At 50.3% G+C, this 27729-nt stretch overlaps 9 protein-coding genes across 9 annotated transcripts; 5 read left to right on the top strand and 4 right to left on the bottom strand.

Annotated features, from left to right (window-relative positions):
• Positions 1-586: 586 nt before the first annotated feature.
• On the bottom strand, positions 587-1856 carry LRP88_11236 (FAD-dependent oxidoreductase; the record flags this gene model as incomplete). Its single annotated transcript, XM_083247667.1, has 5 exons — positions 587-896; positions 949-1352; positions 1411-1606; positions 1661-1780; positions 1828-1856. 5 exons carry the CDS (start codon positions 1854-1856, stop codon positions 587-589), a joined length of 1059 nt encoding a protein of 352 aa, XP_083096815.1.
• A 607-nt stretch (positions 1857-2463) lies between these two features.
• LRP88_11235 (uncharacterized protein) lies at positions 2464-4074 on the bottom strand (the record flags this gene model as incomplete). Its single annotated transcript, XM_083247666.1, has 1 exon — positions 2464-4074. One exon carries the CDS (start codon positions 4072-4074, stop codon positions 2464-2466), a length of 1611 nt encoding a protein of 536 aa, XP_083096814.1.
• A 949-nt stretch (positions 4075-5023) lies between these two features.
• LRP88_11234 (uncharacterized protein) lies at positions 5024-6634 on the top strand (the record flags this gene model as incomplete). Its single annotated transcript, XM_083247665.1, has 1 exon — positions 5024-6634. One exon carries the CDS (start codon positions 5024-5026, stop codon positions 6632-6634), a length of 1611 nt encoding a protein of 536 aa, XP_083096813.1.
• Positions 6635-12849: 6215 nt separating this feature from the next.
• On the bottom strand, positions 12850-14921 carry LRP88_11233 (ankyrin repeat domain-containing protein; the record flags this gene model as incomplete). Its single annotated transcript, XM_083247664.1, has 3 exons — positions 12850-13990; positions 14039-14608; positions 14821-14921. 3 exons carry the CDS (start codon positions 14919-14921, stop codon positions 12850-12852), a joined length of 1812 nt encoding a protein of 603 aa, XP_083096812.1.
• A 592-nt stretch (positions 14922-15513) lies between these two features.
• Positions 15514-16204, top strand: LRP88_11232 (class I glutamine amidotransferase-like protein; the record flags this gene model as incomplete). Its single annotated transcript, XM_083247663.1, has 2 exons — positions 15514-15933; positions 15983-16204. 2 exons carry the CDS (start codon positions 15514-15516, stop codon positions 16202-16204), a joined length of 642 nt encoding a protein of 213 aa, XP_083096811.1.
• A 1974-nt stretch (positions 16205-18178) lies between these two features.
• LRP88_11231 (uncharacterized protein) lies at positions 18179-19835 on the top strand (the record flags this gene model as incomplete). Its single annotated transcript, XM_083247662.1, has 2 exons — positions 18179-18682; positions 18744-19835. 2 exons carry the CDS (start codon positions 18179-18181, stop codon positions 19833-19835), a joined length of 1596 nt encoding a protein of 531 aa, XP_083096810.1.
• A 1456-nt stretch (positions 19836-21291) lies between these two features.
• Positions 21292-23071, top strand: LRP88_11230 (FAD-binding oxidoreductase; the record flags this gene model as incomplete). Its single annotated transcript, XM_083247661.1, has 4 exons — positions 21292-21486; positions 21534-21957; positions 22005-22066; positions 22118-23071. The coding sequence occupies 4 exons, from the start codon at positions 21292-21294 to the stop codon at positions 23069-23071; spliced, it is 1635 nt and encodes a 544-aa protein (XP_083096809.1).
• A 236-nt stretch (positions 23072-23307) lies between these two features.
• On the bottom strand, positions 23308-25081 carry LRP88_11229 (MDR family MFS transporter; the record flags this gene model as incomplete). Its single annotated transcript, XM_083247660.1, has 3 exons — positions 23308-23621; positions 23672-24815; positions 24863-25081. 3 exons carry the CDS (start codon positions 25079-25081, stop codon positions 23308-23310), a joined length of 1677 nt encoding a protein of 558 aa, XP_083096808.1.
• A 1337-nt stretch (positions 25082-26418) lies between these two features.
• On the top strand, positions 26419-27529 carry LRP88_11228 (NAD(P)-dependent alcohol dehydrogenase; the record flags this gene model as incomplete). The annotated part of the gene is made up of 3 exons (XM_083247659.1): positions 26419-27039; positions 27097-27253; positions 27522-27529. The coding sequence occupies 3 exons, from the start codon at positions 26419-26421 to the stop codon at positions 27527-27529; spliced, it is 786 nt and encodes a 261-aa protein (XP_083096807.1).
• Between the last annotated feature and the right edge of the window lie 200 nt (positions 27530-27729).

The raw sequence follows: 27729 nt of genomic DNA, 5'->3' as shown, positions 1-27729 counted from the left end.
GTATCTAACATAATCAACCACTACATGTTTAATTTTAGCCGAGTTTACCCACCTTAATACCGTATTCTGAGACATTGGTATGTAAGCGGCGCTTTTCAGTATTCGCCGAATAGTATTTTCAACATTCCTATTAATGCGACGTTGTGAGGGCCGAGGACCAGGACTGGATTTAGACAATGTTGTCAGCGGAAGATATGATGTCCAAAGTTCCGACCCACAGAAACGAGTCAAGCCAGCTACGCGGCTCACCGCAGTTCCATTCAAGACTCCCGCCTTTGCCTTGATTTAAAATTGCATTTCGACCGGATTACGTATCTCCCTGTAGACTCCACGCTGCCAAATTTAGCCAGATATCATCACATAGGTCTCAACAATCAGATCTGACCGGCCGGGCTGTTTACCTGAGAGATTACTACCTAATAGATTATCACTACGATTTGGTTTCCTAAAGCAGAAGGTTGCTAGAAAGGCCTAGTGGATGAGACATAGATTTATAATTCATGCTAATTATAGTATTAAGAATATAGGAGATTGTCGTTGCAAAACAGGTTGTGGTTGAATTACTTGAAAAGGATTCGTCGTCTAATTACAACCGAGGATATGTTCCCCTTTTTCCAACCATTTGTAAAACATCCTTGACACATTCAGCAGCATCCAAGGCCATGCCGTAGCCTGCCTGAAACCCAGTCCCGCCAGCACCGTAATTATGAACAATAATTCGATCTTTTCCCGCGATGGACACATGCTCTCGCTCTACCCGTGCACCACCTTCGCGCGACGGCCTCAAACCAGCAAAAACAGCCAACACTTCAGGATTTCTTTGTCCAAGCTCTTGACTCAGTTCCTTTGTTCGTTCCAAGATGGAATCCGTTTCATACGAGTATGTTGAGCCATCACTAAAGAATAAATCAGCATACTCTCAGGACGACACTATGGTAGCTGACTTACCTGCAACCCTTCTGCATGTAACCGCCTAGGATAACATTTCCATTCGACTCAGGTCGAGGAATCACGTAGGTCTCATAGTCCTTTCCATGCCTCATGATATTTGACTGTACCCAGGGTGCTCTCGTCAGCAAGACCTGCCCTCTTGTTGGGTAGCATTTCGTATCTTGAACCCCGGGAAGTGACAAAGCCGCATTGCCAATGCAGTTGAAGACAATACTCGTGTTCAAGCTGTCAAAGCCAGCGTGGATAGAGGGTAGCCTTTGACGAACAAAGCGCACGCCATACTGCGACTTGAGTCTCTCAACAAGGTACTGTAGATGTCGAGGGGCATTAATCGTAAATGTCGTAAATGAGACACCAGCTTGCACTCCGGCGGGAAGATCCTCATTAGGAACAATTTTGAACTACATCGGAAGTCAGAAAAGTCAGGACAGCATAGGTATCGGTTATAGGGTAACACACGTCCTCGAGGTATTCCGACATGGCCTTGATCTTGTCATGCGGCACAGCTTCATCCCAAAGCTCTGTAGATGGCGTGCGACGCACGAATGTCTCAGTTGGATTGTCCGCCAGCTTACTCAAGTAAAGATAGCCGGCATGGTCCCACTTGAGAGCATTCAAATCGGCGCCTGAGATGGCGGAAAAGTTGCAACCAGCCCTAGTCATGTGTCAGTGCCATGTATCTATTTGATCGAAGAAGCAAGAAACCTACCAAGGGGATGTGTATGTAACAGAGGTATCACCAGGTAGGTGCTCAGCCACGACCGTAATGTGCCTCCCATATCCCTGCTCACTCAGCACCAAAGCCGTGTCGAGACCGATGATACCAGCGCTACGGGCCGTCAGTTGTGGCGATTGACAAGGACTTCTTACACTCACCCGATGATCACAATGTCATCTACACCCATGATTTGGTTGTTTTCCTTGGAACAGATCAACAGGCTGGCTGCAATACATAGCATCAAGCGTGGATTTATAACAACTGCCAGGGCCTGGAATTCATGACCGGCCCGGTTCCCAGATGCCGAAGCCGGCTTGCAACAACAGTACCGATTCTCGACCAGTTCGCAATCAGAGCCTACCCGGCAAAGCAGGTGAACAAGAGTGCGGCTTCATACTCACCTTACCGGCCTTGGTTAAGCCACCCCGATCAATCTCTGAGAGATACGGCCTGGGCGGCGATCATGAAAATGAGCGGCAATGACCATTTACAGTTAGTACAGACTGGCGTCACTGAGCCATTTGCAGGACTTGGTAGCTCACCGGGTTGCCGGCAACTATTTCCGAGTTAGAGATAGCCCCTGACTCGCCATAGCCATGTCACACGTGGTGGTTACGGATGCATGCATCCTGCTTGTCACAGAAGTTGTGCGTCCTGCTGAAGCGCGAGAGACCAGACGACACTTACGGTGACTTGAAGTAAAATTTACATTGTGATAACTGACATGGACATGGATTTGTTTTTCTCCTGAGCCGGATAGTCTAAGCTAGCTCGCAGCAAGATAGAGCAAGCATTCAGGTACTCTTCGCAAACTCGAATTTCCGAGCCAGCCAACACCCAATTGTGACACTGCCTACGGTCCCATCAACTTTCTGGTGGAAGCACACGGTCCAATCCCCCGGCGCAGGTGCGTCTAAGCCACGCGGACATGCCAAAGCCCAGACATGATCCCCGAGATGCCTCATCATCTGGGCTGGCCCCTGGCCCAGGAATCCATCGAATGAGCCGAAGAGCAGGCCACCTTGGGTGTGACAGTGAAAGTACGAGTCGATCTCTGTACATCGATAAACGCCCTGAATTGTGGAGGTCTCAGGTTCTTCAGCTCGGGAAAGCCGAGAGGCTCTCAACGTTCGATTGTCCTCCAATCGCTGAATTGTGAGCGTATCATCGTTGACCGCCGCAATCATATCCCGAGACTCGCCATGGTTTGTACCCGTGAGAGTAATTGCCTCGGGATAGCCTGCATATGTAATGAGGAGCTCGCCCTGTGAGCCTGGTGCCACGGTGATGGCAAGTTGAGTGCTCTCGTCGAGGAATGTGCCAAGCCAAGCAGGTGACGGATTAACGGCTGCACCCGAGGGCTTTGGCAAATCGAGAATGCGTTCGAGGACATCCTCGGCCACTGCTGCTGCGTCAACCTCGTGGTTGAGCATGACCACGATAGACAGCCGCTCTCTTGGAGCCTGGAGTCGATGAAGCCGGAACCCACGAAGGGCGCCGCTGTGCCCAATGGTCGATACGCCGCTGACTTCGATATGAATCAGGCCACGACGGTACCTCGCTGGCGTAGTGTCACGGTACTGTGACGGCGCAAGAGCACCCGCGTACCAGCTTTGCGGGTTGGTCAAGCTACGGTCTAGGTAGGCTTCGTAGGCCACCATATCGTCAAGTGAAGCCACCACTCCCGCATCCCCAGACCACTCGACTCGATTCACCGCCCGGAAGAACCCACGTTGCTCATCCCCCTCGTAACCCACACAGGGCAGGGGATGCTGTGCCGTATCTTGGCAAAAGTGAGCCGTGGCCATCCCTGCAAGGTCAAAAACTCGCTGGGCAAGCAGGGAGTCAATCGTTTCGCCCGCCACGGCTTCGATGATCCGGGCCAGGAGATGAAAGTTGGTGTTGGAGTAGGAATACTCTGTTCCAGGTTGAAATTGCAATGACTTGAGTCGGCTCCGCATCAGCGGACCATGCTTCGTGATTGAGAAGTGGCTTTCCGGCCCGGCTCCCCAAAGCATGCACATTGCCCAATAATCTCGTAGTCCGGACTGGTTGTTGCAGAGGTGCTCGATGGTGAGGCCGGTCTCTTGAACCAGGTCTTTATCCACCACTTGACGGAGCTTGCTTGAGAACTGCTCCATTATGTCGCCCTGGGCAGCCATTGCAGAGGTTGGGTTCCGCCCCAGATCCCACAACAGAGCGCACAGCATCTGCTTAGTGATCGAGCAGACAGGCATTGCCGTTTGGGCTGTCATGGGAATCCTCAGGTCGAGGTCGGCATATCCCCAAGTCTGTTTTTGGATAAGAGCTCCATCTTGGAGGACTGCGATGGCACCTCCTGGCCCGCGGAAGCGAGATACGGCAGCTGCAAGCGCTGCCCGGACAGTGCTCTCGGACACTGTCATTAAATCGTGAAGTGTGTTGCTGTGTTTCTCGGTTTCGACATGGATGATAAGGAGTCAAGCAAGCCATATCAGCATCTTATATTTTTGCACTATTTTCCTGCCCTTTGCAGCTTACCCTTTTCTGTTACATAATGAGGCACTTGGCTTGCCTGTCTACCTTTCCCAGGTCGGCTGTGCTTATCGCCATCTGAGGGGCCATTAATGCCCAAGTTCCAGGGATGGTCCGTCACGATAACCAACGCCCATGTTTCTGCCACAGCTGAATGTCAACGTAACATCTTGATTGGTTCTGATACCAATGCGGCTATGAGAGAGAATGTTCTCTTTTCCTCACTGGTACAGCGGCCGTGACACTTGATCAAGACTAATCACGCTAGAGGGCTTGGCTGATTGGGGCTATATCCACACAGCATGGCACCCTGACCTTACATTGCGGGGTTCCCCATCATAAGCCTTGCCTGTGAGTCGCGTGAAATAGGGCGGAAGTATCTAGCCGCCGCTTTATTGTAAATTGCCGCCGCTGTATCGTAAATTGCCGCGGCGGCGGCTTGATACTTACGCCCGTGAAAGATTATGATGCCGGTCACTGCACCCAAATTGTATGTGATAACCGGCTCCCTTTTCTGTCACCGAGGCCGATGGAGGGTCGGACCGTATCAAAAAGTGCAGCCGAATGCCCACTCTGAGAATAGCTCAGCCTCGATGATCGTGGCGGATCAAATGTGATTCTAGACGCAAATGACCATTTCGGGATAGTTTAAGGAGAGACCTTATCGTTCACAGATCCCCCACTTTCCCCTTATCATCACAGTATCACTCCATTGTTATTTAAAATGGTGGCATGATCCATAATGAGTTCTTCAACACAGACAGACATCCTTCCAAAGCCTCCGCCCAGTGTCTGAATCAGTTGATACTTGCCCAAGTTACGATTTCTATCCCCTATTCAATGAGCTGCCCTCAAGGGAATGTAACCAAGCCATCTCAGAAGTGCCCAGGCACTCCACGTACCTCAATCGACAAGTATGGCAATGACGCAAACGATCTCGTCGCTCTCGGCCAAGACCAGACACTCTCGAGAAAGTTTGACATATGGAGCATCCTAGCGTTTGCCTTCTGTGTGCTTGCCACGTGGTCGACCTTTGCTCAGAATCTCGCCGTGGGCTTGACCAATGGCGGTCCTGTCAACATCGTCTGGGGCCTTGTTCTCGTGGGCACCTGTAACGTTTGCGTCGCCATCTCTCTCGGCGAACTCTGCAGCAGCATGCCCACGGCCCTGGGCCAAGCCTATTGGGTTTACCGACTTTGGAATACTCCGACCGGCCGATTCTTTTCATACCTTTGCGCCTGGGTTTCGACCTTTGGCTGGTGGGCCTTGACAGCTTCTGCTATCGCCTTCATGACTAACTTCCTTTTGGCCATGAAGGTCATGTTTGATAGCACCTGGCAAGGTGTTAACCAAGGATGGCTTTTATTCATTGTCTACTTTGGCGTAACGCTATTGTTTACAGTGTTTAACCTCGTTGCTTGCCGTAAGGACCGGGTCTTGCCGCTCTTTAATGACTTTACTGGAGTCGGCTTCATCCTCCTGTTCTTTGCCTTCAGCCTGGCTCTTCTCGCCTGCATCGGTAGCAAGGCAGACCTCGATTTTCAGTCAGCTCACTTCGTGTTTGCAACCTGGATCAACGAAACTGGCTGGTCCGACGGTGTCACATGGTTTACTGGACTCGTCCAGGCTGCCTACGGCCTCACAGCATACGATGCCGTGATTCATATGGTGGAGGAGATTCCAGACCCTCGTCGAAATGCCCCAAAGGCAATCTATCTCAGCGTTGTCTGTAGCGCTGTTTCTGGCTTGATCTTTATGATCATTTGTCTCTTTTGTATTCAGGACATTGACGCCGTCATCAACACCCCAACCGGCCTCCCATTCATTCAGCTCGTCCAAGACGCCGTTGGTCTTAAGGGCTCCGCCATCCTGATTGGCCTTTTTATTTTCAATGGACTGGGCCAAGGCATCAGCGTGCTTACGACAGGCTCCCGCTTAACCTGGGGCTTTGCCCGTGATGCTGGTCTCCCCTGGTCGACATATTTTGGACACATCGATACCTACTGGAAGGTTCCTGCTCGCGCTCTATGGCTCCAATGTGCTATTATTACTGCTATTGGGCTGCTGTATCTCTTCGCAAATACGGTCCTTGAAGCCATCCTATCGGTTAGCACCATCGCCCTCACGGTTTCTTATAGTATGCCCATTATATCCCTTCTGGTTGTGGGACGCGATACAATGACGCCCGGTCCCTTTCATTTGGGCAAATACGGACTGCTGGTCAATACCATCGCGGTTATTTACTGCTCAATCACTATCGTGTTTTTCTTCTTCCCGGGGACACCGAATCCCTCGACTGGCGACATGAATTATGCGATTGCCATTTTCGGTATAATGCTTGTTGTTGCTACTGCCTTCTGGTTTATCAAAGGTCGCAAGACATTCTTGCAGAGTGAGGATGGAATTGAGCGGATCATTCTTGCCAGACGGATGGAAGCAGATGAGGTTTAAAAGCCAATGCCACCATGACAATGCAGAAACCTGATAGCGAGGCTTTTAGGTTGCTGGGGAGTGGTACTTGGGTGGGAACAAGGTCGTGCTTGACTATTTAGGATAGAAAAGATTCAGACACGAAGTAAGAGGAAGAGCATAAGAGGATCTAATTATTAACTAGTATACAATATTTACTTCTGACTCTCCTTTGACTTAGCCACTTGCTTTCCTTTCTGAGCAACCCATGACTTATAGTGATCGTCCAATGTCTCGGTCAGTGGGCGGTATGATATTCCAAGCTCCTTGACACCCCGTTCATTATCAACGGAGAACCGTATTCCAAGATTGGCGCGCATCCATTTGGGTGTCAAGCCGAATAGAGGCCCTACGATTCGCACTAGTGGAGTTGGTAGTAAGTGACGGGGAAGGGTCCATGGATGCTCGGCATGCGATCGGACGTGCTTGGAGATGTCGATGAATCTTGCCATCTGACTGTCAGTGATAATATATCTCCCACTCGCAGATGCGTTCTCTGCCGCTCTGATATGCGCTGTGACGACCTCCCTCACGTCAACGGTGCAGAAGTTCAAATCGGGCACGCCAAACCAAAGCTGTCCACTAAACAGTTCATCCAGCAAGAAGAGACTCCCAGAATCGGACCCAGTTGTCAGTGACGGCCCCAGAACTAGTCCCGGGCAGATGACAACCATATCCCAGCGTGATTGAGCCTTCTGGATTTTCCACGCTTCCTTCTCGGCAAGGACTTTAGAATAGTGGTATGGGTTGTGAGTAGCAGAGCTTGATTCATTGAAGTAGCCCTCATGTAGGATGTTATCCTTCATACTTCTTACGTCAATATAGTCCCCAAAAATGGCGCCAACTGAGATCTGTCAGTAAACTGAAACAACCCTAGACTTGCAAAACTTGGCTTCTTACTAGTCGATGTCAAGACAACCCTTTTGACGCTTTCCGTACTGTTGGCGCTGTTCAACACATTTCGGGTTCCCTGTAGAGCGGGCTCGACCATCTCTTTCTGCCCATCCTTGATCTTCTCGGCCATCAGAAATGGGGAAGCAACATGATGAACTACCGAGCAGCCTTGCATGGCAGTCTCAAACGAGCCTGGCTTTAGTAGATCTGCTTCGAAGAGCTCCAGTTTTCTGGGATATTTCTCTTGCAACCCTCGCAGCGGTTGGACCTTTGGGCCATTGTTCAAGCTGCGTACAGTAGTACGCACCGCATATCCGGCTTCCAGGAGCTGATGGACGAGATGGATGGCGATAAAGCCGCTGCCGCCGGTGATCAAGTGTGTCTGTGATGTCATTCTTCCCAAGTATAAGTGTCGTAAAGGGTAAAAGAGCCACCTATTACATCTTTTTAGTGGCAGAGAGTCAAGACATACCGGTAGATATATGAGGCTGCCATACGCTCGGTGTCCGCGGGACAATAGTGAACGCGCTAGGATTTTAGTAATCGGAAGTTGAAATCAAACCAGGTGTCCGTCGGTCATTCTAATTGGCCGATTCATACAACTGACAGGGGGCATAGTGAAACACCAGCATTCTTAGCATTCAACCCCGCATCTGCGGCGCCCGCGGATGGCCGTGCTAGGTCAGGCTCTAAGTTTCGAGGGGTTTCACCTGGGGATAAACGTGCTCTAATGGCTAATGTTTAAGTATTTCTCGGCAAGGCGTTACGTATTATCCAGTCAGTCAATCGGTCATAGCTTAGGAACAATCCCTAGAGGTCTAAAAAAAATTCAAAGACAGTTTAAGTACAGCCTATCTAGCTCGCTGTGTCCTTCCCATTCAGCTACTCCACTTTCTCCGCCATGACATTAAGAAGACATCCCGGAAGACATCCCGGATTTGGTGCCAGGGCCTCTGCAGTGAATATGTTGATAGATAAACCACAAACTCACACCTTACAGTAACAACTACAAAGAGTGTCCGCCCTTTAAATGTTGAATTTGATTTTCCGCACGGATCACCTTTTATTTATGCTGATAAGAGGGATATGTCACAGAGCAGAAGTGCTTTGCGTCCTTTGTGAGTCTGGAATGGTCCGCGCAGGGAATCAAATTTAATCAATATTCAAAGGGCAGACACTCTTCGCGGCCATTACTCTAGCTTCTGAATTTGTCTCTTTGATTTATTTTACGGCTAGCCGAAATTCATGCGTAAGGAAACTAGCGAGAGATAGCCCCTTTTGTGAGAGCCGAGGCTTAAGCTGACTCGATGCCGTGTGGCGGACTCGTTTCTCTCCGTTAATGGCATGGATGCTCGTACTTTTGCGTTGTCTTATGATGGTATGCCAGAAATCGAGATCCTCAAAGAGTACGATTATGTTGTCGTAGGCGGGGGAGCATCTGGCCTCACAGGAGCAAACCGCCTGTCAGAGGATCGGGGTATGTCCCACCAAAGTCATCAATGTCACAGACACTGAAGATTTTATTCAGATGTGACTGGCCTCATCCTTGAAGTCGGGGATGTGTGCGTTAGACTCCACTCGAGACATGCCATGGTGGCACTGACGCTCTGAAGCGACGCAAACGAAGACTTCTTGACCATCCCTGCTCTTGCCGGCGGTGCCGTGGGCATGAAGTACGACTGGAATTGCACCTATACCGCAAATGAGGCTATCAATGGGTGCACACTGCCCGTAGCTCTCGGCAAGGAAGTTTGGGGGGTCGACCAAGCTCAACCAGATGACCTTCAATCGGGGCTCTTCATCTGACTATGACCGCTGGGTTGAGCTTGGGAACGAGGGATGGGGTTGGGAGGCATTGTTTCCTTACTTAAATAAGGTATGGCTATCGTCTATGTAAAAGAACAAGATAGCTAATGCTCGAGTCTAGAACGAGATATTCACGCCGCCTAACAAAAATATTGCCCAAGAGTACGACATCAATTTTGACCCATCGGTCCACGGCACATCGGGTTATGTGCACTCGAGCTATTCGCCATTCTTCTGGCCTACAACGAGTTAGTGACAACAATATGTTAGAGCAGACATTGCGTGATGAGCTTGTTCGTTCTCTTCAGCAGAAAACCTTGTTCGGGCAGTCAAAGAGCTGGGCACCGACATTGCCTTTGATCAAGCAAATGGAAGTCCATTGGGTGGATACTTCAACCCTCACAGCCAAGATCCTGTTTCTGTCACACGCTCATCTGCACGATAAGCCTACTTCGACTCTGCTTCTGACCAAAAGAGTCTCCATTTGGCTGCTGGTCGATAGGTTACTCGAGTCATCACCGAAAAACATGGTGGGACCATCAAAGCCATCAGGGTAGAGGTATGCAGCAGCTCATCGCTTAGGTATCTATAGCTGATTTCCGTTTCAGTTCGCCAAAACCCGACATGGAGTTCATGAGACAGTAAGGGCTCGGGAGGAGGTGATCCTCGCCTCTGGATTGATTCACACTCTTCAGATCCTCTAAGTCTTCGGCATCGGGGATTCTGCCTTGTTGTCCAGCATCATCATCACAACAGTCGTAGACTTGCCTGGCGTAGGCCAAAACTTTCAAGATCATGCCATGGTAAAAGTGACTGACAAGAGTAAATGGTCGCTCTGTCGATGACTACGACTAACGATGAAATAGTCAAGGCGCCTTTACAGAAGAGTAACCTAACGGATGCCACATTTGCCGCTAGGGATAGGGAGCAATACGAAGAGTATAGGGAGGGTCCTTTGACATCGCCACTGGGAGATTTCTTGGTGTTCATGCCTCTTTCCAACTTCTCTAATGCCAGCTCCGACATTTACCAAGAAGCGATGAACCAAGATGGCACCGAGTACCTGCCCGCAGACACGCCAAATCAAGTCATTGAAGGCTACAAAAGACAACACAAGATCCTGAATAATCGATTGCTAGGCAGCGAGTCAACAATCCTCGAAGTCATCCGGGATGATGGCAAGATGCTATTATGTCTTCAGCATCCTTACTCGCGAGGATCCATCAAGGCCATCTCGCCAAGTACTTTTTATGCCCCTGTTGCCGACCCAGCACTGATAAAAAATTCTTTGGACGTCACTATTCTGACTGAAGGTATCAGATTCGGTAGGAGACTTGTCGATGCACCAGCCATGCAAAGCTCGAGCCCCTTGAAGTTGTCCCTGGAGCCAGTGTCACAAGCGTTCAACTGTATCTAACTTTTACCATCCGGCTGGATCTTGCGAAATGGGTAGCCGCGATGAAGGCGGGATTGTTGGTGCAGAGCTCAAAGTCTATGGTGTGGAAGGTCTCCGAGTCGTTGATGCAAGCGTTATGCCTTTGCTTCCTGCTGCGCATACAATGGCAACTGTATACGCTGTTGCAGAGAAGGCAAGTAAAAATCTTATGTAGCATCTAGAGATTGCTGAAAAATAGAGCAGGCAGCAGATATCATCAAGTGCTCCTAGCCCAGTCTTGAAGCGCATCGGGACGCCTTCGCCCACTGACGTGGCAATCACCACAGGGCCAGTTTGCGTGGTGGCTAAGAACACCACGTGTTATCATGTTTAGCTGATCAATATGAACTTTTACAAACATACATGAGGACACGCTTCATCATTTGCAATGGGCGAGAGCAACTCGAAAACAAGGTTTGTTGAGGCCATTGGGATTGTTCAAGTGACTTTAGGCTACAGTCACAAAGGTCAGCTGTCAATGCAAGATTAGTATCACGAGTAGTTCAAGGGTACAGAATGTCACATTAAAGCCACCACGATTTAAGGTGTAATTATACCTATGCTGGCCTCGCCTGATTCACCCGCTGGGCCTTTACTGTTGCCTGTAGACTTTCATCATGCCTAATTTTTTCTCATTGTATCTTTAGGTTAAATGTAAACTGACGCCACAGATATTCTGCTAGAAATTATTCAACATAAATAAGCTGAGAGGCCCCATGGATGTTCAGGTTTCAATCCAATTCATACCTCACCCACTTCTCTCATACCAAGCAACTGCACTCTTTCTTCTGCCTCTTTATCAACCAAGATGACACTTTCCGCTAGAACGGGCTCTAGAGCGCCCGATTTCGCATCTCTCGTTTCTGACAACAAGACGGCGGCCTCTACCAGTCAGAGTACTTAGTCCCATCCGGCGTCTTAGAATTGCTACCAGCGATGCCGGCCGACGAACAAAGAAAGACAGCCACAAGACGACTGGTATTTCTGGTCTTTCATGGCGGGGTTTATTGCTCTTTGTGCATGCGTAGGCTTTGCCAGTTATGTGATTTTCACGCCCAACATCCCTTCGAGATGGCCCACAGCGAGCGCCATCAACGATATTGTCACGTCTCATAACAAGTGGCAGAAGGCCTACTGTATTAGCTCTGAGCACGGAGGCATTCCAAAACTCAAAGCTTACGAAACAACCATGACGCACATGAGGGCCACCATCAAGCACTCGGACATGCGCAATCGCCAAACTCTTGAACAGGGAATGCAGGCCTTTTCTTTCGATACCGACGAAGTGATCAGCAAATTTGTCGCGTGGGACAGCTTGTCTCAAGTGGCAGTCGACGAGGTTCAGAATTTGAATAATCATGTCCTAAAATTCACGGCTTCAGGGAAGGATGTGGGCGACGTCACGGGAAGATTCAGACAACTACGCGGGCTGTTAAGCCAAGAAGGCCGCAGGATTGGCGGGCGTCTTCAATATCTCAAGGAGGAAAGGTCATCTCTGTTGACCAATTTGGACACGGTTGGCGTGCACCTGCGAACCATTGCAGAACTCTTGCGTGATGAAGAGGCGAGTCTTGATCCTGAGGACAAAGACTCCACGGAACGGGCAAAAATACTTAAGGGGATGCTTCAGTTGGTAACAGAGACTCACAGGTTGATCAACCATCTACAAATTACTGTCAAAACGTCGGGAAGGAGCCTAGAACGGCTACGCCAAGCAGTTTGGGGAATTGAGGACAATTCACGTTGCGACACCAGGGAAATTCCTCTGTGCTTGTCCAACATCCAAGCTGCCGTCGATGGATTGGGGCATGTGTGGAAGCCAAGTAAACCTAGATCCCAGTGACGGCGGAACACAAAGAACGGCTACCAAGTAGGGGTCGAGAACTGGGCATCCTCTCGACAGCGTGAGCTGCAACTTTGCCCGTCGCCATGGTCGGTTTATGATATCCCGCCCGAGGAGCGGATAAGATTGGACTTGATTAGGCTAGAAATGTAATTCACTTATTCAACTTAGTATCTCGGGGTCTAGAATTCAGTGTTAACCATCCGTGAATAGTTCCATTTATTCAGAGATCGTTGAGCTGTCATCATTGTCATCATTGACCGGCATCTCAACACCGCGCTCAGCCAAATACTTGGCAATCTCCGGCTCCTCTTGTGTACACATTTCAAGAGTCTCCTCATCAACGGTGTTGATATCCGCGCCATACTCGAACAGTAACTTGACAGACTCGATGCTCCCCCACACAATCGCTAGAGACAGTGGTGTTTCGCCATTCTCATCCACGGCAGACAGGTCGCTGCCACAGGCAAGAAGAGCACGGAGAGCATTGCAATCTCCCTGGCTTTGTGCAGCGATGTGCAGTGCAGTTTGGCCATCCTTGTTACGCCCTTCAAGCTGCTCCCCTAGTTCTGTCAAGGCTTGGATCAGTGGGGCTGAGTCAGATAGTTGTACGGCAAGGTGGAGAGGTCGAAACCCGCGTGTGAAGCAGTTCCAGTATTCTAAACTTTCCTCCAGTTCGTCGTAGGTGACTTCATCCTTGTATGGCCAAGCGTTGGCTGCTTGCAGATACGAGTCAATGGACCCCTGGTTGGACGAAAGTACCATAAAGTCGGATATGAAGGATTTGGGGATGTGTTGATGGAGATTGGGAGCCAACATCCTCGCCGCGTACCAGAGATATCTGTTGTTTTTGAAGCATTCGCGAAGCTCATTCGAGGATGCACAAGCTCCGTTGGAGAATTCAGGCTTGCATAGATACCGCATTTGTGCGGTCGTACAAAGCTCTTCGTATTCTCTGCCAAATTCCTCGTGTTGAAGGTAATTCTCGAGAATAGGAGACCGAATGCGAATAGTTTGGTTGTCATCGCTAAAGTAATAAAGTCCAGCGCAAATCTCGATGATGTCCGAGGCAGTATACCGAGACCCGTCTTCATGGAATATCTTCCAAGCGCCCAGGGCGTCTACCGCCATTGGGATCGTGAACTCATAGCCGAACTCGCTACTTTTGACCAGGTGGTAGAGGACACAGCAGACCATATCTCCCCATTTGCTTGATTTGATTTGTGCCATTATTCCGCGGCAAGCTTGCTGCATAGTAGCAGAAGTCGACTGCCCGTGAGCCGGCGCGGTCATTGTAGAGAGAGTCTCCATCGCCTCCGAGGGTTTTACACACAGATGAGGCAGAGGCAGAGGCAGGAAGCTAAGAGAACCATGAGCATATGCAGTGAGAAGTGGCAGTGATACTTACACTCCGCCCCAGGCAAAAGAAATTTCGGCCTCAAGTAATGCGTTTACCTTGGAGAGCTCCAAAGGAGAGAGCTCTGGGAAGGCATCTCGCAATTCAGAGGTAACATAAGCTCTCAGGTCAATACTATCAGCCCCAGCCTTGACGACAGAGACCTCGAACTGAGCGGTGAAAGTATCGGGAGGTGGATCACGACTGGTTATCAACACCTGGAACGAAGCCCTCTCTTCATGGCCTCCATCAAGGATACGCATGAGTGCCTTCAAACTGTTGGTGGTTGCCTTGCCAATTCCATCAAAGACGATGAAGACGGTTCCAAACTCGGAGGCCAGTGTTCTCAGAACCGAATGAAGTTGGTCGTCATCAGTGTCAGAGAACATGACCAGAGCCCTTTTCAGAGCAGCGGAGGAGGTTGGCAGTTGAGATGCGAGCTGCCTGGCTACGGATGACAGTCGAAGGTTCCAATCGGCGATGTTCCGGTGTTCGTAGCTTTTCTCGGCGTAGACGACGGCAACTGCAGAATTGTTTGCTCGTAGTCGGTCGTCGGATCGAATATGATTGACGACTTTCGAGCTAGTCAAATATTAGCCATCTTCCCATCGTAGACATTTTCTTCCAGTGGTGCACCTCAGAAACGTTTTGCCACTTGCGGCTGTCCTATGTCAGTACTAATAGCCATTGTCATCAATCTTGTACTCTTACTTGGGCCATCGAGCCAGAAGAGCTGGGGACCCGTTCCATTCATCCAATTTCGTATCTCTGAGAGGTCAAGAAACCATGGACACACCCCGGGAAGACGTGCAGAATCAAGCGCTTTCTGTCTGCCAGCAGCACGATCGCCAGGGTTCAACTGTCTGATGATGCGATTGATGGTGTCGTCGTCCATTGTAGCGGCCAATGCAGCAGAACCGATGAAGTTGTTTCAGCAACACTTCGATGCACAATTCAAGTCTTGTTTCACGCCTTCAAAAGGGAGCGTGAATGAGACGGACAAGGGGATCTGCTGCCTGGAAAAGTGGGCTGCTCAATGTCTGACATGATGTTGGGCCCGTGAATCGAGCACTTCTACTTTTGGACCAACACAATGGTCTTGACTTCTAAACGCAAAGGTTGCCCATTTAGGACGGGCGCGTGGGTAGTCGTCACATCCCACTAATGACTGCGTCTCAGATGTTAAGCCACCACGTCAATCCAGCTGGGAATAGCTTCATTACTCAAGCATCTTATCAATCGTATTTCGCAATACACCCCACACAACTTTAATTCCGATCACCACCGGAATTTGCTGACAAATATTGACATGCGCCCAACCAACATCCAATGAGCAAAGATATCCATACCAAGAGTCTAGCCCGATCTACCCCTCACGTCAAGATAAAACGTGCTCAAGCCTCACGCCCTCCAAAAACAGGACGAGTATAAGAAGCTGAGAACTGTTCTCATACTTGTCACTATTCACAGACTCAAGCAACGTCATCATGTCTCCTCCAACAAAATATGCCGTCGCTCTCTTCCGGGGCTTCCAAGCCCTCGACGTCTTTGGCCCTATAGATGCCTTGAACTACATGTCGAGGAACCAGCCGCTCTCACTCTCCATACTCCACACTTCACTCGAGCCCGTCACGACGCTAGTTGATTCGACTCCTGGCCGAATCGGACAGAGTGTCGTTCCAACGCACACTTATGACACCGCGCCGGAGGATATTGAGGTCCTGTTGGTGCCTGGTGGCATGGGAACGAGAGACCCAGAGAACATTGCCAGGGTGAGACAGTTTATCAAGGAGAGGTATCCGAAGTTGCGATACCTTCTAACGGTTTGCACGGGAAGTGCTATCGCCGCACAGTCGGGCGTCCTCGATGGCAGGGAGGCCACGTCAAACAAGAGATCGTTCTCTTGGGTAAGTGATCATACTCTTTCGTAGGGCCTCTTCACTAACCCATCAACAGGTCGTGTCTCAAGGACCAAACGTCAAGTGGGTAAAAGAAGCAAGATGGGTTGTGGACGGCAACATCTGGACATCATCCGGCATTTCGGCTGGCATCGACATGATCTTCGCTTTTATTGCCAAGCAGTACGGACAAGCTTTGGCGGATGATACGGCGATCGGCTCGGAATATGTACGCAACACGGATTCTACGGCTGATCCTTTTGCCAAGTATGCGGGATAGGCGACACGGCAAGGCGGTAATGTGGAGGCCCCAACACCCCGTGTTGTACACGGGCTGCAATTATCGTGGGGATACCAGCAGTGCCAAGACCCAACCTCCTGCTTCTGTGTGAGAGCTTCACGAAATTCCTCATTTGTACAAGAGAAAACACTCCCCTCAATCGGACCGGCTTCCTTCGGATATGCCGTGGCACGTAACAAGTGGATATCGCAAATTCCTGTCTCACCCATCCCGCGCAATGTCTCGGGGAAGCCGCTCTCTTTGCCGTCTTGGTATGTGATTTGCAACGTGTTGGTTCAAGTGCTTATCAGAAATGCCTACGCGAGGTAGGCTATTGAGAAGTCGAGAACCAATATCTGACACCTTCAAGATATCGGCAACGGGGTGACAGTTGGGCTTATTGGTTCGCTTGGCTTTGTGGCTGGCTGTCGTGCCTTGAACCGGCTAAGACAGGCCAGGATCATCCACACCTCAGCTCAAGAGATGTGCTTGGAAAGGGACCTTGGTAGGTGGGGGCAAGGTGACGGAGGACAGAAGGTTGTGCGACAAGGGGCGGATAAATACATTGACGACCCTCCCGTCTCTCACTTCTTGTTTTCGTCGGCTGTGCTTTCATTACCTCGATCTAGCCCTACTTTCCGCTTCAAATCAAACGCCAAGATGCAGGAATCAACCATACACAACATGTCTTGGGGGCTGTGTCGCCTTCTACAGACGCTCTTGCGGCAAGGACGCGGGATCGCTAACATTATCATGACTTCCATCCCGCAAAATACAGTACTCAGACGTATCCTCGGACCTCTAGCAATCATTGGCACATGCTACGGCCTTAATAGCCTTCTCAACAGACTCGTCCTTAATACACGAACAGGCGCCCATCTATGGGACTGGAAGAAAGAGATAGTTCTAATCACGGGAGGCAGCGGTGGAATGGGATCTCACATGGTCAATCAGTTTGCTCGAAGGAACGTCCAAGTTGTATCATTTGATATCCAACCACCAAAGCAAGCTCTACCAGCCAACGCACGCTTTTACGAAGTGGATGTTACTTCACCAGATGCGATACACGAGGCGGCAGAAAAGATCCGTCAGGATGTTGGCGAGCCGACTGTCCTCATCAACAATGCGGGAGTTGTACTCGGCAAGGATATCCTCAGCTGCAGCAAAGATCAGGTCAAACACATGTTCGATGTCAACATTCTTGCACATTTTTGGCTTTCACAGGAGTTCCTACCGTCAATGATCAGGCAGCAGCACGGTCATGTTGTCACCATGGCCAGCATCGCGAGTTTCATCACGATTGCTAGCAATCTCGACTACAGTTGCACGAAAGCCGGATTGACAGCATTTCATGAGGGTCTGGCGCAAGATTTGAAGCATAGATATAACACTAGGAACGTTCTTACGAGGTAAGCATGACGCTATTCCTTCCCTGTATCTCCGCTCACGGCATATCAGCATCATTTACCCCTACTGGGTCCGCACGCCTCTTATCCAAAACCTCACGGCACACCCAACTTTCCACGACCCCCTTGATGAGCCAGACAAGGTTGCCAAAGTTGTTGTTGATCACGTAATGGGATGCAAGAGCGGGCGGGTCGTGCTACCTGCCTACGGCGTTTTACTGGCCGGTCTCACTGGATTTCCTTTGTGGCTGCAGGAGTTGATCAGGGACAGCAAGGCAAACGTTCTGCGCGATACCACCTTTTAATACATAATTTACTTGATTTCTCGAGAGGGAGAAACAAACGACAAAGAAAATCAGCTTGTGGTGATTTACTTCGGTCAGTGATCGGTTCGGCCGTTGACAGTGCCAGCCCTTTCTTGCACTCATGCAACCAACCGAGAAAAACAATCAAGACCAAACATTCGAGAGACCAACATCTCCTTTCCCTCGTCTTCCTTTCTTCTCCGGCTATTTACACATCACACCTTTGCAACTTCACGACAAAGCCCAACCTCGATCCCCCATTCATGTCTCTCGACATGGCCTCCGCCAAGAAGGATGCGTCGCCTACGTCGCTCGACCAGTTCCCTTCGGAGATCCTACGAGAGATATGCAGGAATCTCTGCGGGCACTGTCGTCCCAAGAAGATCGGCACGGATCTGCTGAACCCATTCGGGGACAGATGCGGCTCACCCCGCGCCCTTTGGGCCCTGGCACAAACCTCGACGCGCTTCCGCGACATTGCCCTGCCCATCTTCTACCATAACGCCGGCCGCACCATGCCCTTTGCCACTTGGCTTCTCAACATCTATATGGACCCAGACCTCTCGGAGTATGTGAGGGTGTTGCAGCTGGGCCACATTGAATGGGGCGAGCCGAACGGGCTACAACTCGCCATGGATATCGCCGAAGACTACGACATGGACGTTTACGACGACCCCTATGTCAATTTCGCCCTTGAAAACAACATTGTCTTCTCTCATGCCTACGGTCAAATTTATAACGAGGTCATGTTGGCCTTGTGCCCCAATGTCGAGACCGTCGTGCGACGATGACATCGAGTCCACAACAACCCTGCTCCATTTTGCGCAGCGCTTGAAGATCAACGGGGACTCTGCCAAGCTGTACAAGCTACGCCACCTCACCCTCACCATCAACATGTCCGACATCTCCAGCATCTGCAACCCTGGTGTTCGCGTGATTCTCCGTGCAGCACCCGCATTGCAGAGCCTCGTTTTTGTGAGCACTACTTGGCTCGCTGATCATCATGCAGCGTCTTCTTTCGACTCCAGAGCCTTTGCGCCGGCCCTTCAGAATCTTACCACTTTGGAGCTCATCAATTCCATCATCCCAAAGGACAAGGAGGCTTCTGAACAAGACCGAGAGGACAGGGGACTCAGAGTCCTAGCGGAGATCATCTATCAGGCCAAGAAGCTCAAGCATTTTCGATATCTCACCACCCGCAAGGAAGATAAAAGAGAGCATCTCCCGGCCGAATGCCTCTTCAGGGCTCTCCAGTTCAGAGCCGACACTCTTGAAACCATCGAAATCGGCACCAACGACATTTCACCCACCGACCATGAACCCGTCCATCCAGAGATGCGCGTTGTCAAATCCACGCTCGCCCCATTCGGCAAACTACGCACGCTCCATCTGAACGAGGCTACTTTCTACAAGCACTATGATTCCGAGTCTGACATCGAGGATCCTAAACTGATGAAGGAGCTCTGCCAGAGTTGCATCGTGAATATACTTCCTCCCACCGTCAAGCACCTAATCATTGGACTAGATGCGTACACTATGGCGGCGAGGACTGATCTGTTGATGCTGGCCCAGATGGCGCCATATGGGAAGTTCCCAAATCTCGAGAGTCTCCATATCATTATCCTGTACGGCCCTGGAGAGTACTGCGTGGAAATGAACAAGGCTGGCCTGCAGAAGGCTAAGAAGAAGTCGGCCCGTTTGTTGCCCAGATTGGAGAGTCTCATTGGGGAGTACCCCCTTAAGGTATCTATCGAGCCGGATGGAAGCCTCGAGTCGGGTCAAGGCGACGATGAAGACTCAGATGATGAATCAGGTGACGGCTCTGATGAAGGTCCGGATGGTGAATCTGGCGATGGCTCGGGGGATAACTCGGACTCGGATGGTGAATGGGACGCGGACGGTCGCTCGGATGACGAATGACCTTCAGACAGACTTGGTGGTTGGTCTTTGGGTTCGGTCATGTTATTTGGGAATGGGGACATGTTGTCACTAGTTTTTGTATGGAGTACATGGGCAGCGGTCACGCCTGTCGTAGGTATCGCATGATGGACAGAGCAACTGACCCTTGAGGGCTGTTGTCTAAGTAAATGTATTTGACTTCTTCTACATGCGCTGCCCCAAGAGGCTTCATGTGATGTTAATTTATGATCTCGTCGTTCTTCGCACGTACCAAGGCCTCGTCGCAACTCTATGGCACGAAATCCGACCTCTATGGCAATCGACTGGGAAGCCCAACCACTGAAGACCGCTTGTGTAGCTGTGCTATTGAATGGCCGGCCCATATGGCATGGATAACGGGGAGAAGTGGTTCTAGAAAGCCGCAACGCTACTTTTGGAGACATGAAGTTACACCGTTGCAGGACGAGGCTTTATATTCGCTTCCACGTAGCCATTTGCGGCAACATACGACTCTCCCCACATCTGTCAGGGTGTCCGAATGTATCCTACGGGCGAAAGCGGCAGTTTGGACAAAGTCGGAGTCCGAAATGCGGCTCGCACTGACAACCTATCGGCCCCGGTGCTGACATTTTGGCTCGTACTCCTTCTATGTCAGGGAAAGCGCAGGATTTACTGCAGGGATCTAGATCAAGGTTATTCCGGTAGGGCCGTGTGCAGAATCTTGCCTAGTCTCCGAATCACCACTGAATTACTAGAGATGCAGTCAGCAGCCAGCCAGGCCAGCTTGGTGATCCCTGCTGGTGAAAGGCGAGATTTGGCGGATCTGCATTCCATTGCGGCAGCTAAGATCAGGTATTCAGCCCCCTGTCCTACCTCATGATGGCGACGATAATGCCAGTCCAGCTGAATCAAGAAGCTCACATTTATAAGTGACACAAGTAAGTAAGCCTATCCCTGTGTAACAATCTCATCTGCAGCATCCAGCCAGTTATCGCCGATGCGGAGCAAAGCTAGCGGTGTGGCGGGTTCAACGGTTGACCCGCCAAGCCAGACCGGTGCTTCAAGTTCTGCAGGGCTTTCGAAGCTCAAATGGCGAAGGCCCGTCGTCAGCTCTACCCCGTATCCGTACTCGGACGGATTACCGTAGGGCTGGCCAAGGGATGAGCAACTTTCCTACGGAGTACCTAAGTTCCATGGCAATTGGCCCCCAACTCACCCAGGCAAAGCAATTACGTTTCGTCCCTGGGACAATTCCCGCATGTCCTTGGCGATCTTAGGAGGCATTGGGAAAGCGCTTGGACCACAAATCTGAGTGGCTTTTTTGTCTCCTGCAAGCCTTCTGGGACATTGCTACGCTGTGAGATTAACCAGGCCCCGGCTCGGTACCTGGATTGTTTCTGGGACAGGATGATACAAAAGCCATGGGTGCCCTATTCTTGGGTACTTGTTCTAGGTCCTCAACTGCCATTCAGCCAACATGATTCCTCCTTCCGCTAGTTCTTTGTTGGCTTTGAGTGCCGTGGTGTCGACGGCCTGCGCAGCCACTGACCCTGTTCTGGAACCCAAGAATTTTGACGTCGCCGATGCACTTCTTGATCTTGGCGTCGATGTGACTGAGATCCCTGCCTTGGCAGAGGACTCAAAGAGATCCACCGCTGGTTGCGCTGCTGCTGTAAGTGAAGATGTCAAGGTGATGCCCGTCTTTTCTAACTTCAATAGTGCAAATCTCTCAAATTCCTCTATGGAGATGAGGCTGTAGAGACAAAAGGTGAAGCAGCATACGAGGCCTTCACAAGCTCATACTGGTCCGCAAACCAAGGCGATGTCGATCCCCAATGCATCTTCAAACCATCAAAAGCAAAAGACGTATCCGTCGTTGTTCTCTTGTCCCGCCTGACACAATGTCCCTTTGCGGCCAAGAGTGGTGGCCATGCAGCCATGGCTGGCGCGTCCTCGGCTGAGGGCGGCATCACCATTTCGTTCACCAACCTGAAGGGTATCAGCCTCTCCAAGGACAAGAAGATTGCTTCTATTGAGCCTGGAAATACCTGGGGTCCTGTGTTTGAACAGCTTTCCAAGTCGGATGTTACTGTTATCGGAGGACGGTTGTCCAACATCGGTGTTGGAGGACTCACGACCGGAGGTATGGCTCTTGGCATCTCTCTCACAGCCTTTACTAATCTATTGCAGGCGGTATCTCTTACTTCTCTAACCTGCACGGTTGGGCTTGCGACAACGTTGACAGCTACGAGGTAAGAATCTCTACTTACTCACATTGACACTAACTCTAACCGACCATCTAGGTGGTTCTTGCCAATGGTGCCATTATCAAGGCCAGTGCCAAGAAGCACAAAGACCTCTACTGGGCCCTTCGTGGCGGTGGCAACAACTTTGGCCTCGTCGTCAAGTTCAACCTCAAGACCGTTCCCCTTCCCGGTGGTCAGATGTGGGGAGGCAATCGAGCCTTCACCGAGGACAAGTTCCCTGAACTCACCAAAGCCGTCGTGGGCCTCGTCAACAACTCTCCCAAGGATCCCAAGGCCGGTTTCTGGGCGGTCTGGGGAGCTTTGAACGGCACAAAGCTTGGTCTTCCTACTCTTTACTACGCTGGGCCTGATGGTGGGGACGCAGAGATTTGGGATGAGATTGATGCCATTACGCCTGTTTCTGATACCACTGGAAACAAAGATCTTGGCGCGTGGGCCAAGGAGAACATGGAGGGTGCGCCTATTGGTCTGCGTGAGATGTACTATGTCATCTCGACTAAGGTTGACAGCGGCATCGTCGATTTTTTCAAGGATCTTTTCTTCGAGAAGCTTCCCGAAGTTGAGAAGATTCCTGGAATTTTCCCCAACATTGTCATCCAGGGCATCACAACCCCTCAGCTCAAGAAGATGCAGACCAATGGAGGAAACGCACTCGGTCTTGATGTCAAGGATGGACCTGTTCTCATTGTTCAGCTCTGCGCCATGTGGCTAAACAAGTCCGATGATGAGGCCATCTACAAATGGATGTCAGACATCATGAGGAAGACCAAGGAGGAGTCCAAGGCTCGAGATGTGGACAATGATTATCTCTACATGAACTACGCCAGTCAGTTCCAGGATGTCGTCACTAACTACGGCGCCGAGAACAAGGCGAAGCTGAAGAGTATCTCCAAGAAGTATGATCCTCAGCAGGTTTTCCAGGTGTTGCAGCCTGGATACTTTAAGCTGGAAGGGGCTCCAGTGCCTAACTCTGGGTACTTTTCACACTAGGGAGTTTTCTATAGCATATTCTGTATGAGAGACTTCTTACAGCGAGTAAAACCATACCCATGTCCAATGCTTTTCACTTCCTTCCACGTCCATGGCGAAATGGTGAGTATTCCCACGTCACCAAGCACTCGAAAGAGAAGCGAGTTCCAAGGAAAAGGGTTGATATGGAAGCAAAGTGCGCTAGTCTAGGTATCTAAGTATTACATTATGCCAATACACAATTACCGTGGTAGCTATTAAACCACAGCTCCCGTATCCTTGACGGCGGCTTTGCCTAGCCTTTTGTAGTCGTTGAAGACACTTGTGACAACACCCAGGCCAGCACCTGCGATAGCGATAGCAAACGTGAGATTGAGACCCGTCATATACGAAGCAATTATGCCGACGACTTCAGAGGAAGAAAACACGTCCCGAATCTCGGTGGCTCCAGTCTGGACAACGGCTTGAACATCGATGCCAGGGACATCACTGGGGAGTGTCCTGATCATGCTGTTCACGAAGGCTGCCTGCGCAGCAGAGTTGAACATGGTGCCACCAAGACACTGAAACACTAGACGGTATTAGCACCAAGTCTGCTCTTTTCTGTGGGGGTTGACTAACACAAGATCATTGCCGTGACCGATGATATATCCTGGGCGGCCGCGCTGGCCTGGGAAACAATAATGGGTACCTGGAGGGCGATACCCCAGCCAATTCCTCCGAGGATCTGGTATCCGATCCACTCGCCAATACTTGAATCAACATCGAGGGTATACAAGAGACCGGCACCGATGACAGCCAGAGTCGAGCCAAACATCATGACCGGGACTCCATGGCCCGTGGCGCTGATGAAGATGCCAGAAGCGATCATAGAAATTGTGACCGCGAGAATGAGAGGTAGGTTCTTGACGCCTGACATAATAGCTGTCGAGCCACTCACGCTCTGAAAGTAGATGGGTAGGTAGTAGATGGTCAGATAGTAGGGACCTCCAAAGAAAAAGATGAACATGGTGCTCATGCCTATAGCTCTCTTCTTGAACAGACGAGGGACAATCATGGCTCTCTCGTCTAGACGCCATTCCCATCCCACAAAGGCAGCTCCGATGGTGACAAAGCCGACAAGTAGGCCAATAACAGTCTTGTCATCCCAGGGGAGACTCTGTCCGCCGTATTGAAGAGCCAGGAGATAACAAAGCGTTGCGCCGACAAGAATGCAGGCACCAACGAGGTCCATCTGCAACAGCCGCTCTGGCCAGCTTGCATCGACAGGGCGCGCACTGCTGGGGGTTTGGAAGAACAAGATAATGATGGTGGCACCAAGACCTCCGACCGGGAGATTAATCCAAAAACACCAGCGCCATGACACTTTATCGGAAAAGACACCCCCAACTAGAGGCCCGATAACAGAGGCGATACCATACGAGGCACCAATAATTCCCGTATAGCTGGCACGCTTTTGAGGCTCGGCCACAAACGCAATGATGGTATAAGCACCGGTACCAATGCCAGCAGCCCCGAGGCCGTTTATTGCTCGTCCGATGATAAACGTAGTCGAGTCGCGGGCGACGGCACAGATCAGGCTACCGAGCTCAAAGACGAAGACGGAAGCGAGGAAGGTGAACTTGAGGTTGAAGTACTTGTAGGCTTTGCCCCAAGAGGATTGGAAGCCGCCGTTGGTCGTGAAAAATGCGGTGCTGTACCAAGAGACTTTGTCGAGGCCGCGGAATTCGTCAGTGATTTTGGGGATGGCGGTTGCGACGATTGTCTAGTGGTGTTAGCTCGAGTTAGTGATAGGATAATGGCGTGATATACCATGTCGAGAGAGGCTAGAAAGATGCTGAGGCCGAGAGCGAGAAGAATAAAGAAGAGCCTGAAACCTGTAGGGTACTCCCCTGTAGTCATGTCGTCCTTTTCGCTCGTCGGAGGTTCATCGTCGTCTTTGGGGGTCGCGCCATTGATGTTAGTGTTGGAGCTAGATCTAGTAAAGGAGGAATCGCTAGAGATGACATTTTTCTCGTTCGTTTGTTTCATATTTTTAGTGTCACCAATTGTTTGGTCGTCCCCCGAAGGGGTTTGCAAGCGTGTCATTGTCGAGACTCAGAGCAGAATATGCTTCTAAGCTGCGACTGAGGTCTCTGATTGATGGTGTGGTGATCTTCTTGTTCATTCCATGGCAATGAGGAGAATACATATCTTATAGAAAAAGTTGATTTTGTTGAACAGAAGGGGTAGTTCAATGTCTCGAGTTGAGGTTGCATTTCTGCGGCTGAGGGTAATTATGAATGCACAAACCCCCAGGGCCAATCATACCACGAGCCAACGCCAAGTTATGCAAAGCAGATCAACTCAAACGGGACATGGCGTCCATGAGTCATTTCGATTCACTCTTGATGTTGAAGTGCGAGATGAGGAATTGACGCAGGATGAGTCGAAATGGCCAAATAGACGTTTTGGCAAAGGATCAAATGCGCGAGGCAACGCCTTGGCACCGAGTCTTCATGTTAACCCTTTCCATCATCGCGCATCATACAGCAAACCATCCGTCTTAAGCTGATATAGGTTAGGCCCTTATTGCCTCCAACCGCCTATCTCAACAGCAGGCCATTCAGCACTGCATGACCATTAGGTAAACTTGACTGGCTTACTTGCTATCCCATTGCTTGCACGAGCAGCTAGTTCAACGAGAATGATGGATAACAACAATGTAACCTGCGTTAAAGAGGTTTCGATATGAACTCACCGTCGATAAAGCTCTATGGCCTGCCCTTGTAAGCCGGCATAAATACGAAAATGCCCAAATTGATGACGACGCGGAGATAAGCAGCCATCCACGTTAGCATATCCACGATGCTACCGAACATAGTTGGATTCAGGTAAATTGAATCAGTAATCATTAAAGTCGAATCTGGTTGGTAATCGCCACGGGTACCCATGCGATTGAAACTCCGATCTACATTGCGGTATGAGACCGTGGTTGCGGACTTTTAAACTTGGGCGGAGATTACGCCATGAACGAACGGTGCCCCCGCAGATCCTCTCTCGATCATTCCACAGCCCTGTTCGGCCCATTTTCTTGACGAAATGGCCGATAAAGAGTAATGTAATGGACGTACTTGCTGGGCGACTCATTGCTTTATCTGCTGGCAGAAGCACTCGGCCACTATACGCTGCGGAGTTTCCTCTTCAGCACCAAGCGCTAAACATGGCGGAGCAGTGACATTGTGGCTGGGTCAAACCACAATGTCGATCGTAAGCAACGAGTTTGGAATCAATTTCTAGACTGTAATAGGTAGAAAATTGCAAGATATAAATCGCCGCCAAGCCATGAATCGTCAACATATCATATCTAGAGTCAACCTCACATCACCATGGACAACAACAACAGCAACATTCCCACCACTATGCAAGCCTGGACTTTTAGCACTTCTGGTGCTCCAGGACAGATCTTGTCATTGAATTCTTCATTGCCAATGCCTCCCAAGCCGAAAGGGTCCCAAGTTCTCGTCCGAATTTCACATGCCGCCCTGTCATCTGCTGGCAAAAACCTCATGCTGGTAGTGCCGTCCACACTTCGAAAAAACGCGATCCCAGAACTCGACTTTTCCGGATGTGTCGTGCTGGCGGGTCCTGATGTCCCTCCTAGACTTGGACCTGGAACACCAGTCTTTGGAACAGTATCCAAGTACGCCACTGCTGTGTCAGGCCACGGGACGCTGGCAGAATACCTCCTAATCGGCTCTGACTGCATCGCTATCAAGCCTACCAACATGACATTTGCCGAGGCCGCTTGTCTAAGTGTTCTTGGCCAAGTCGCTATGGGGATGATTCAAAAAGCCCAGGTCAAGAGAGGGGATCGCATCTTAATCAATGGAGGTAGCGGAGCTGTTGGGACTGCTGTTATCCAGTTGGCGAAACATCTCGGGGCACACGTCGTTGCTGTGTGTTCGGGATCGAAAGCGGATATTGTCAGGAGCGTTGGCGCAGACGAGGTGAGTGGTTCTTTGGTCACACATTGCAATCAAGACGAGCAACTGATGGTAAACCAGGTTGTCGACTATCGTCAAGTCAAGTCCGTCCCGGGTTTCCTGACAGAAACATATGGAAAGGGCCTGTTTGATGCCATTTTGGACACAGTCGGATCACAGGAGTTGTTCACAAAGTCACCTGGATACCTCAAGCCAGATGGAATTGTTGTCAATGTTGGTGAGGGTAATGAAGAGACAGGACAGCTTGGTTTCATTCTCCAAGCTCTTAGAAATACTCACCAGCCTTCATTCTTGGGCGGCATTCCCAGGAAATACATCACATTTAGCGCTCCTCTAACCGGCGCAAATGCAGAGCGGTTGGCCTCGCTTGCGGAAGAAGGGAAAATGCGCGTGTTTGTTGACTCGTCATTTCATTTCAAGGACGCTCTCAACGCAAGTCCCCCGTCCATCTCCGCGTTGTGTGAACCCACTAACATTGCAGCCAGGCTTATGAGAGGTTCAATAGCCCAGATACAAGAGGAAGGGTCCTCGTGGCGGTAGGAAATTTTGACCAAGTATGAGATATAGGGAGAATGATAGATAATCGTTTGTACGTGTTTTTGAGTGGTTGCTAGTTTGGGTTGGGGAGGGATGGTGGGATAATGAAGACACACGTTTGGATGCCTCAACATTGTTCGTGTCAATGATTCACGC

Source organism: Fusarium phalaenopsidis, assembly GCF_050370095.1.
Source record: "Fusarium phalaenopsidis strain FUZ10S chromosome Unknown contig_32306, whole genome shotgun sequence".
Classification (NCBI taxonomy): domain Eukaryota; kingdom Fungi; phylum Ascomycota; class Sordariomycetes; order Hypocreales; family Nectriaceae; genus Fusarium; species Fusarium phalaenopsidis.
Note: the sequence above shows the minus strand (reverse complement) of the source record. Positions and strands in the feature narration are given on the sequence as shown.